Source organism: Cinclus cinclus, chromosome 3, assembly GCF_963662255.1.
Source record: "Cinclus cinclus chromosome 3, bCinCin1.1, whole genome shotgun sequence".
Classification (NCBI taxonomy): domain Eukaryota; kingdom Metazoa; phylum Chordata; class Aves; order Passeriformes; family Cinclidae; genus Cinclus; species Cinclus cinclus.
This window is the reverse complement of record NC_085048.1, coordinates 92,789,216-92,801,537: the sequence shown is the minus strand read 5'-3', so window position 1 is coordinate 92,801,537 and position 12,322 is coordinate 92,789,216. Positions and strand designations below refer to the sequence as shown.

The 12,322-nt window shown below is 35.3% G+C and overlaps 1 protein-coding gene across 1 annotated transcript in view; it reads right to left on the bottom strand.

Moving 5' to 3' along the window:
* Positions 1 to 12,322, bottom strand: part of SPATA17 (spermatogenesis associated 17) — an 83,421-nt gene that overhangs the window by 22,918 nt on the left and 48,181 nt on the right. Inside the window, exons 7-8 of the mRNA XM_062489030.1 lie at positions 9,266 to 9,469; positions 4,396 to 4,547 (exon numbers count right to left, since the gene is read on the bottom strand). Of these exons, the coding sequence (XP_062345014.1) occupies positions 4,396 to 4,547; positions 9,266 to 9,469 (356 nt within the window). The remainder of the gene's footprint in view (positions 1 to 4,395; positions 4,548 to 9,265; positions 9,470 to 12,322) is intronic.

Below are 12,322 nucleotides of genomic sequence, written 5' to 3'. Positions count from 1 at the left end.
TTTTCTTTAATAAAACATGACATTAATTTTAAGCTTTCAAATTTGGATTATACCTGAAGTAATTTTTTCATCAAATCCAATCTTTCCACTTGGGGAACAAAGAAGGAAGCATAATGATTTTCCATAGCAAAACAACTGCAGCAGGGCATACATTATTTAGTTTATAATGCATGTATATTAAAATCAAAGCATCAGATACAAGAATAAAGATGGGATATTTTATTTAACATATCTAGTGGCATTATCTTTAGTGCACTGTTTTTGCCATGAGAAGCCTACTTGGGTGCATTAATACAAATATTGTTTCTGGTAATATACTAAATACATGGTTTATTGAAAAAGTATAAATCGCTTTGATTGTAACATCAGTAAATCTAAAAATCCTCTGGCCATTTTTCTTTAACCCCTGTCTGCGATAATGTGAAGTGGCAAATAAAAGCACAGCCTAGTTCCTGTAGGAAGTAAAAGAGATCTCTTCTGCAGCAAATTCTGGAACTTCTTAATTATACACAGACTTATTATCTGTATCCCCAGTGTTATAAAGTACCAGAACTTCATTAGAAAAATTAAGATGGAAAAATGAAGGCGCTACTTTGTAAATTTCCAGTGGAAATTAGCTGGAAGAAGCAGAGGAATACTGGATCAAAAGAGGGTAATCATGCTTAACTGTGCCCTAGAGCACCCGCATGTATAATACGATTTGCACAGTAACTACCTCTCCTATTACTGCTTGTTTGGAGTATTCTGTGTTAATGGGGTTAGCTAATTTAGTATTTTAACTTTAAAAGACTCTGCTGATTAATAAATGTTGCACACTGTGCTAGTAATTAAAATAAATGGAAGAGTTACAAATAGAAGTTGAATTGTTAAGAAAACATTATCTGAAAATATATGATAATCCCCGTTTATCATAATACAATAACAGTCCAGAAAGTATGCAAATTGCTGAAGTTGCAAAGCACATGACAAACTAAGTATAATTTGAAGAAAGTTTTCAGATGTGTTGTGTTTGTGTGACATAAAATGTAGTAGCCATTTTCACTACAGCTAAGTCAGAAACACAGTAAAATATTTTATAACTCTAGAAATTAAAATATTTTTTAAATTCTAATTCTTTAAGTGATTTGCATTTTAAGTTTTCTTACCATTAATGCCAAGCATCTCATGACATCAAAGCTCTCCAAGTACAAAGCTTATTTAGGTCTCTAATTTCTCTGCAAGTGTATCTGTCCTGCCCAGCACAGGACAGCACAGCAGCACCTCAACCGTTGTAAAGAAAAGGACAATCTACCTGAAAACAAGCCCGTGAGGAGTTGGGTGCTGCTGTATTCACACAGCATGGCAGAGGCAGGGTGTGCAAACATTGCTGCACACCAGTGAATCAGTGTGACCAGGACCAGGTTGTGCACCTCCAGTGCAGCACAGAGCACAGACACAGCCAGAAGCTGAGATGATATTTCTGATGGCACACCCGAAGGCTACAATAAATTAGGAAACCTTAGCCTTATACTATTGCTATCACCACACTGCATCTCATTCTGATATTTGTTGACTTCATAAAGATATTTAATAGTATATTTTGAAATATGAGGCATTTTATATGAGACAGATTTCATCAAAGTTAATGAAATAATTTACATTTTCATTCTCTGGAAAATTAGGCCAGCATGCCGCTGCACGCAACTGAGGAAAGAACTTTTTATGCTTCATCTAAATCTGCTGGATCCAGCAGTTGATGTTTCAAACTAGACACTATATTAAGTGGCCATCCCAAAGGAATGCAGTTGTCATTCCTATGCAAGTGGAGGGGGAAATCACTTCATTTGTATGAAAAATAGCACAATAGGGTAGTAACAGCTTCAATTACATGAGAAAAAGGAATCATTCTTATTAGGCTGGATTACCCAGTTGCTTTTCCATTACAGAATAGGAAATTCCAGCAGTTGCTTTAAGTAAGCACAGTATATTCTTTTTTGGTTTCATTTGTACTGCTTCTGCCTGCCTCAAACTCTCTCACAGATTTTCCAAATTTTTTCTGCATTTTATCAAAAGCAAGAACTTTCTCAGAGCTTACGACACTCATCTTATCATCCTGTAAACAACCACTTTAAAGAACCCTGATAATTAGAGGTGTGTGAGAATTCTGAATGTTGCTGAAAATTTCAGGTACATGCCAACAATCTTTCTATCTTAAGAGACCCCACAAAATACTCACCCTGGAAATATACATATCAAGGAGCCAGTCTATTATTTCATGCACACACAAGCTTTCTCAAAAAATGCCACATACTTCTGTTGCTCATTCTCTCCTTATTTTCTAAATCAGAAGAATAATCAGCATAGGAAGCACCACCAGGAGGAAATAAAGTCCCAAAGTACACAATTACATAGCAAGATACAGAAATTTGTCAATTCATAATAGACACTACTGAGAAAAAAACTACTGTAGAATCTGAGTAGCCCTTTGCTGGCTCCTCCCTGGAGACCAACATCCCACACAGCAGCTGCAGCATTACTAGTGAGCATTAGTCCTGGTGATGACCTGCAGCTCTGCCATCACCTTTTCAAGGTTGCAGATGTGACCCTTGCATGGTTGGTTGAATAAGAAGCACAAATGGAATGATCACAGCCTGAAAATATATAATATGCTTTGCATTTAGTGTGCATGAAGCTGAGAATCATTGATTGTTGGGACATTGCTTCTGTGCATTAAGGATGGCATTAAATGCTTCCTTACCCATAAGGTAAATAAAAACCCCACATCAAATAATATCTACCAAAGTCGGAGGCTCCAAATTTAAACTGTACAAGATCAAATCTTCATAATTCCCTCACTGAAGAGTCAGTGAAACATTTATTGCAATATATGACCTTCTGAAAGTGTTGACACAGTAATGTCTGGGGTAAACTTCATCAAATAAGCACTGGGCAATGTAGTCATGACTATAAATGAAGAACATCATCTATCCTCAGCTGGAATGCATCAATCACAACTAATTCAGTGAAGAAAACACTTTAAATGAGAGGGAGAATATTAATTACTACCTAGGGATAGGGGTTCTTTTTAATTTCACCAGCAGAAATCGGATAAAAAAATGAAAAGAAACAAAGCACAAATTTAAGATGAGATGTGAAAATTAAGCTGTTTCCTCCTCACATCAATACATGAAAGAACACTGAGAGAAATAGAAAAGGGGAGTGTAGTTGGAGTATATAAAAATATAAAAGGGGATTATTAACAACAAAAAACATTGTCCAAAAGTGAGAAAGTAATCTAAATAAAATATTTTTTAAATTTCAAAACTTTTTTTTTTAATTAGAATTTTCATTCAAAGATACTATTAATACTAAATTGGGGGAAATGGTCCAACAATAAAAACATAGAAGTTAAACCATGTAAACACAACTGATTCTGGCACTCACAAGTCCCAGTCCTGAAGCTGACACATAGTAATGTGGAGCAGATAAAAAAGCACAAAACAGATCAAAGAGAGCAAAATATCATGTGCCAGTGATCACAGGCTGCTCATGAGGAAAAGTGATTCCCTTCTGTCCTGAATTCTGGTATTGAAGGGCCAAAGGATTGCCAAGAGCAATGAATTCAAGGAAAAGGTGGGCAAAACATAATTCTTTTTCTAGTTAACTACAAAGCCAGAGAAGGTGACTTAGACAGCTTTTACTATGATTGGACAAAAGAGGGTTTAACAGTCCATCGTGCAAGATAAACAAATAAACAAAAAAGGAAATATTTTGGCAACGGCCTTAAATCTTTTGGGACAGAAGCCTTCATCTTTTGGGATGGATTATGCCTGTATTTGAGATATTATGGAAAAGAACTGGCCTGGCTGGCACTAATACAGCTGCTATGGCTTAGGAAATCAAACTGCTTCAAAGATGATTCCATTTTTTGTGTCATGTTCTAACATGCAACCTATGCTCCCTCCCCTTCCAAGTGAGCTGTGGTACTCTTTTGGGAGAGAAAATAAGTCTCATTGGCATGCAACACCATTTTTTCCTCCCATAGCCAGTAAGCTCTCAGAATATAAAGACTGTAAGAGTATTTTTTATTTGGCAAGATGCATTTGGCAAGACAGAATTTGCATTTGTTTTCTTATTCCCCATTAAAGCCACCTGTTGCATCACTTACTATTATTATTACAAGTTCTTTTAGATATTCATAGATATAGATGGCACGTGTCACACAATTACAAGATAGGGTATCTTCCCTGAGCAGTTTATAATCAAAGGACACAGAATTTAGAAATATATACATAAAATGTTTTCTAGTAAGCTGTCAGGTTTGACATTTCATTTTGTCAGGCATGAAAGGTTTTTGAAAGCACTGGAATAAAGAAAACAGCCTCACAACAATATAAGAACAACCAAAGGACTCACTCATTGTCATGTATGGGACTTCTCCATTCCTCCCTTCGTGCTGCCTCTCTGGCCTTGGCTGGCGGTGAGTTCATTGATTCTCTCACTCGCAGGGTTGGTTCCAAAGGCTTGTAGCGCTGCCTCAACACTTCAGCAGGATCACGGAAAGGCCCCTGAAAGGTGGATGATAATACCAGCATTCTGTTTTGGGGTTACAACTCTTTCTAGTCCCTCTTTTATTCATGGCACCGATGAAACGGGACACAGAATGCTTGGGAAGTGCAGCAAGACCTTTCTGCCAAAACAATTAGAGCTCTTCAATTTGATAGAGACTTACAAATAACATAAAGGTTGATGACATACTCTAAAGCATCAAAGAAAGTGCACTCCAAATTTATTTAGCTACTAATAAATACTTAAAATTTTAAACAAATATATTGCTAGAACTGATTAGGAACTGATTAGGAAAACTTTGTTTTTACTTTAAAAAAATTACTGGTGAAATGAAAAACAAGCATTAACTATATCTAAATTCTACTTAAGCAGAAAACTTAAGTATTTTACTTTACACAGAAGAAACTTTAAAGAACATGTTCTTTTCAATGTAGCTATAAACCTACCTGGAAGGAAACTTAATGCATGGCTTAAGATACAATTCTTCTAATAGAATTCAAACACATGACTTCTGTACTACAGGCGCATAGTCCATTTCTGAAAAGTCTAATTTGACATTAACTTTGTAATCCTTAAAAAATATGTCTGTTGGATCCCAGAATTACATGTGGCTTTTTTTCCCAGTGTATATTGTTTAATAACTGTTTGTGTCAGTATCTGCCATTTAACAACATGGATAAATAGCAGCAGGAAGTCCTCTCCTGTGCTGCTGAAGTGACATATCCTATATGTCTCACTTCTGGTATTAACCCTTAAGAACTTACCTGGAATATAATTAGTGCCCTGTGCCACTCAGGGCAGTTTAATGACAACCCTGGACTTAGAAGTATTAAAATTAATTTTTATTTTCATCATTGCTGATCTTGCAATGAACTAGTGAAACCTTTTGAAACTATGAACAGACAAAGAATCCCAATCACAGCCTTTATTCTTAAAGATATCCTTCTTTAAATAGGTTATCACTAACAAGTCACAGCTGGAGTTACTGCAAGCACTGAGTGAAGACTGTGGGGCTAATAAAAAGAAATGATTCACGCCTCATTTATGTTCACTTATGTTTTACATTAATAGAAACCAATAATAGGAACCAGTTACCATAAAAGTCATGGACCGTAAATAACACAAATGGCAAATAAGTATCATCTAGTACTTTTCACAGCTGGACAGGAGGATTGCTATATCTGAAAGAAGTTAATCGGTTTTTATTGGAACTTTACTTTTTAAAGGCACAGCATCAAGATTTGAAGACATTTTTAAGGGTCCCAGTAAGCAAATGAGCATAGTATTTACACTTCTTGCAGGTATTTTCTTGTTTCTGTTTTCTAATTCTTCATTAAAAATCTGTTCATTTTAAAAAACCACAAAAGTCTTAAAACAGAATTAAAAGTGCTACTGCCCATGAAAGAATAATCAATATTAGAACTGATCATTTAAACTAGTCAACAATGTTCTAGTGATACATAACTTGATGATCAAGTTATAAAAAAACTTTAATATTTATAATGAAAAATTAATATTCTGTTACAAGATGTTTGCATTAAATAGATATATGGAGAAAGAAAGAAAGGAAAGAAAGGAAAGAAAGGAAGGAAAGAAAGAAAGAAAGAAAGAAAGAAAGAAAGAAAGAAAGAAAGAAAGAAAGAAAGAAAGAAAGAAAGAAAGAAAGAAAGAAAGAAAGAAAGAAAGAAAGAAAGAAGGAAATCTTTATGGGGAGGTCAGGCTAGGAAAAGAAGGGTAGGAGTCAACCAACAATTTTTACCCTGAAGGAAACTTACACAGCTCTATGCTCTATGTTTGGAGTTTGTACTGAGTAGCATAAATCTTCTTGATACCACCTGGTTTGCCAAATAAAGGTTAGCAGATAAGCATTCTTACTACTTTATCATAACACCATAAACTCATGATAAAAAATATGATCTGTATGATATTATGAATTCCTCACTGTCCCCGTTCCACAACAGATAACAGCATGCAAAAGATCTAAATGGTAATATGCATTCTGTTATTAATGCCTTTTAATGAATAGACTACTAATTTTAGCATTATCCGTGTTTCTATCAAACTATAATTCTAGTTAACTCAGTAATAAAAATGATAGATCTAACTGATGTAGAAGCATCATTAAAACCTTTCTCTTAAATACACTATCTTACACACACAGACCTTACCTAATGAATGCTAAATACCCATTTCCCTAAGAGAAAACTGAAAGATAGTTAATTTTTTTTTCTTTTAAACATATGTAATTGACATCCTCATATAAAGTATCCAAAGCTACAGGCAATAAAAATTTCAGATACCTGAAAGAAAGTAACAAGTGGCTCACAGTAAACCAGGCAGATATTAGAAAAAGAAGCATGGTGCCAAAAAGTGCTGCCACAAAGAATGAGGACACAAACACATCTAGTAATTAAATTTCTTATTGTCACACCAGACAACTTTCAGGATGATATGTTCTGATGGGTTTTCATTTCCAGCTGTTTCATCAGCTCAAACCAGTGTCCTTTTCTTAGACATACAACCCTAAATTGTCAAAGTGTTGTGCAGGGATTTAGCCGTGTGACTCCCATTAACATCAATAAGAGTCGGGCAGCTAAATCCATGCACTGTGCTTTGAAAATTTACCCCACAGTGTACATCCCAGGGTGCTGAAAGGATTAAAGTATTATATAGTAAATTCCCTCTTTGAGGTGCAGAAAATAACCAGAACTCTTCTGGTTTGTTCTAAAAGGCTATCTGTGCAGACTGCTGTGTGTGCATCTGAACCCAGAAAGGTCTATAAAATATTCCAAATCCAAGAAGAAGCTTGTAAGATACTTTGTATACAGTAAAGCAGTTTAGCAAGAGCACCTTAACAATGGAAGAACTGTGAGTTCCCTACTTATTTAAAAGCCTGATTCCTTCATCATGTTCACAGGGCAAAATCTTTCCTCTTTCCTGAGAGACAATGCAACCAGTCACATCCTGCTCAAGGACTGTCATAGCCCCCTTGGTCCCAGAAGGTAAAGCTATAATGTCATGGCTCACATTCTGTCTTAATTCTACTGTGAGTCAATGAGGTCACTCTATGAGGAATCTCAAGCAGTCAAGGCAGGGAAGACACAAGGAAGGAAGGAAGGACAAACCTAGAGATTCTGAAGTTGATTCTTACTGTTATAAGCAGTGGGCTCACTTCCACTTCTCTATTCTCACGGGCCTGCACCTTCTTAGAATCATAGAATCACAAAGGTTGGAACAGACCTCCAAGGTCATTGCATTCAATCTTTGACCAAACACCACCTTATCAAACTAAACCATAGCACTAGTGCCATGTGCACTCATTTCTTGAACATTTCTGGGGATGTTGATTCCACCAGCTCCTTGGTCAGCCTTTTCTAATTCCTGACCATCTTTAAGTGAAAAAATTCTTCCTGATGTCCAGGCTGAACCTTCTCTGGCACAGTTTGATGTTATGTCCTCTTGTCCTGTGACTGGTTGCCTGGGAAAAGAGACCTAACCCCACCTGGCTTACAGACTCCTTTCAGAGAGCTGTAGAGAGTGATATTGATCCAGAGGAGTAAAAGACCATTAACTATATATATATACATTGCTTATTGCTCAAGTTGTTACATTTCTGCAGATAGGTGATAGTTTCACTGAAAGTTGCTAAGAAGGACTCATTTATAAGCATTTTCTTTCTAATCAAGATACAGATAAGGAAATATAATTACAGAATAGAATACAAAAAGGAGGTGTCAGAGGTTCTGAAGGTGTGTCACTCAAAGTAAAACCAGCATGGGAAGTTTATGTGTGAGCTAAATAGAAGATTCAGTATATGGAGCAAACTGAAAAATTCTTCAGAATAGAGGGAAAGACAGACTATTTATAGCCCAAAAGTGGTTGTATCAGGCACCTACTAGCAAAAGCCACAGGTCATCATACTGTCATCAAAGAACACAAAGGTCTGCAAAGTTTTTCTGCTGTATATATCGGTCACATTCCCATCAGGTTTTGATAATAAGGTGACAAAAGCTGTTTTGCCATCCTGTGAGACATTCACTTTGATGTGTTATCTCACAGATGTCTATTACTTTACAGAAAAGAAAAAAATTTACCTGCAAATATCATGACAGCAAATGAAGTTAAAACTGAGACCATGACAGCTAAGAATGGAAGTTGAGTAACTTGGCTGTGATGGAGCACAACATTTAGAAATCTTTGCTATTAAAGCTGGCACACACCTAGTGGACACAAGAGAGCAGGAACTATTCTGCACTGAGAGGATGCCTCAGTCGTCATATGGCAAACAATTGCAAACTGAGAACAAAGTTGTCAGAACTACTTAATTTTTCCTATCACCTTTAATTTCTCCTTTTTAAGAAAAAATATTTAAGGCTGGAAATTAAGAATTCCATCTCTAATGAATCATAATATTGATACTCAATTATACCAGATCATACCTTTGAAATATCATAAATTACACCTTTCTTCCCAAAGGACAAAAGACAACATTCAAAGAATCATATTTCCCTGTTTCTACATAACACTTAGATTTCTTTTTCTTTAAGTCAAATCTCTGTCAAAGACTTTATATCTTTAATGCAAGCACTAGATTTATATTTTTTTAAAATTCACAAAAGGGATTTTCAGACCTGGTGAACCAACTCCACACATTCCATGATAATCTATAATAAAAGATGCAAGCAAAAGCTGCCTCAAAGTCACTGGGCAATGTTACCTGAGGTTTCTGTCTGTCAGCAGGTAGCAGAGGCAGTGCTGTGACAAAAGCTGGAGGCTTTTTACAAGTTGGCCAGTCATAGAGCTCATCGGCAAAGGGACTCCTCATTTTCTGCCTTCTGTGGGTCAGTGGCTTTGACTTCCGTAGCAGCAGTTCCATGGGATCTGGGGATTTTCTGAATGGTGAATTGTAGATGCCTGGAATCTGAGCAGAAAATGGGATTATCTTTGACTTCAACTCATTTAAATTTCTATATACACTAGGAAGAAAATCAGACAGTGGCACCTGCTGCACTTTTAAAAGTGAAACAGTCACTAGTTAAGGAGAAATAGAAGAGAATTTATGGAATACCAAAACCCAATAATTGCTTTTTCCTCCAACAAAATATCCACAATAGGTTCCTGGAAAACTATTACAATGTGTTTAGTCTTAATAGCATAAAACATGTGAAAAACAAAAATTTAGCATAATGATTTCTAAATTGTGACTAAAATAGAAAGGTTCATTCATCACTGAATTTGATATTTCTTTTTTTTTTTACATCACTAATTGTATGACTAGTAAAATATAATATAAAAAGTACTGATATAAAACAAATTTCAAATTCTGTTCCAGTAATCTACATTATTAACAATTTGTGAATATCTGGCAAGACAAAATTATGTGACAGACTGTTCCCAGATCATACCTATATTTATAGGGATTTTATCAGTTGTATGTAAACAATTCCCAAATACACATATGTGAGTTTACTGAATTCATTATGAAGTGTTAGATGTGAGAACTCCTTTTCCATATTGCACAAAGCCACTACATTTCCTATAAAACAAATAACATATGATTAAAACACACATTTAAAAATTAATTTAAAGATACTGAGTTGCTTTACAGATAATTATATTTTCTACAAAGGTATACAAAACTTGTAAATATAAAAAGTTAAAATATATTGTGCTTTGCTTTTATCATAATTCTAATTACTTATAGACCTTGAATAAAAGTAGTAAGAAAAGAAAATGGTTTCAAGATGAGGGGAATGTTAAGGAAAAGAGTAAATGTTTAAAATCTTGTATTACTCCTTTGGAACGCTACCGAGGATCCATGAGAAACTGTGCAGGGAGTCAGCCTCCTCATAAAGTATTAAACTCTTTGGGCTAAGAGGACAGAATTCTCCCCAGTTAGCTCTAATGCATTTTTAATTAACATATCCTACTGGGAAGTTCCAGTTTCTTTTGTCAAAACAATTTAATAAGGCACATATAAAACACAGTGTCTAATAGAACAAAGTATTCAGAGATGCTAGCTTATTCAAAATAGTGTTGGGCTACTCAAAATTTTAAAGTCTACTTTCTTCATCTCTAAGTTATATGGGTCTAATGAGAATTTATTTTGTTCCTCTGTTATTTGTACTTCTCTTAAACCAAACCCTACAAACTATTTCACTAATGGGCAAAATGTACAATGGGAAAGTGGACAGGAATAGAGGTAAATGGTAGAAACATATTTATGCCAAACAACCACTGGTTGTTCCTTCAGCTCTTCAGGATGGCAAATTAGAATGGCAGGGATACATGCTTCAAGCAGCAGGCAAGCAGAATCACTGGAGTGGATGTGAAATTCCAGGTCCATCTCTATGATCTGTAAAGTCCAGCTGCAACTTATTCTTTTATTTTGCAGATCTGGCTCTTAATCATATAAACATTTTATAAAGTTATAGATTCTCCTCATGCTGTTATTATTTTCATAGTATTTCATACATTGTTATATTGCAATTTTCTTATCAGCCCGGTAGAGTTTTGTCTGTGAACACTTAGTGACCTGCAAGTGCTACATAAAGACAAGTTCCATGTGTTGTCTTGGAATTTACTGCACTCTCCCACAATCACTGAATGCAGTTACACCATATATTTTTATACAAGTTCTCTCAGACACAAAATGCCACATTCAACACAAATTCCATACAAATGGAATACATTATATTCACACAAATTAGAACCCTTGCTGGAGATACACAAACCATCTCTATTCCATGGTCATTGTATCTCTTCATTCATTAGATGAAGAAGATGAAGATGAATTCATTCAATTCACCACAGCCTTTGGAACTGCCTACATTGTGCCCAATTAATTTTTTGCCTTCAGTATGTTGATGAGAGTAACTAGAAAAGTAATAGCCTGCAACTACATTTTTTACATATTTCACTGAACTTCTCATTGTGTTGTTGCTTCATTTTTCCACCCCTTCCTACACCATCCATACTCAGCTATGAAGATTATGTTCCAGCCATGCCATGAGCATGCAGAGGTTCCCAGCTAGGGGGAGGGATACTGCTCTCATGGTATGTGTGTGAAACACGTAGTTTATACAAAGGGACAATGGCACTGAAAATTTAAATGTTATCCAGGAGAGAAATATCTCCATGCCCATCACTGAGAATCAAAGTGATCTGGAAGAAAACATGAAAGCATCATAACTACTCCCCAAAGTTGGCAGGCATGGATTTGTTATCAGTAGCAAATCCTTACCAGGGCTGTGTCTTCAAAAATTTACACCCCTTTTTAAGCATTTCCTTTAAAAAAATATATATATAAAGAGCAAATTGAGGAGGAAATCTTTTAATTTTACTGAAAAAAAAAAATAAAGTATTACATTATATCAGTCTACATAACACAGGTTTGAGGTTTGGGTTTTGTTGCTCAAAAGTGCAAAAAACCAATATCTGAAATAATTTAAATGTTCTTCCTCTGAATAATTAAATGAAAGTATAACTTTAAATCTATGTTCTGTCAAAGCACTTCTTTTATTCACACTGATAGTGTAGGTGTCTCTGTGAATAAAATAGCTTTCTGAAAATGCATTTTGCAATATCTATTAAAATACTGTGTATATTCTATGTTGTACTTCTTTGATTAAATGCTTGCCAGTAATAAAAAACTATAGTTCATAAAGGGTTCAAACACTGTGAAATGCTACTGAATATCCCCAGGAGCACTAATAAAAGTTGGCTTTTAGCACTTTTAATGAAACTAAAATTAGCCATAATAAATGTGGAAACC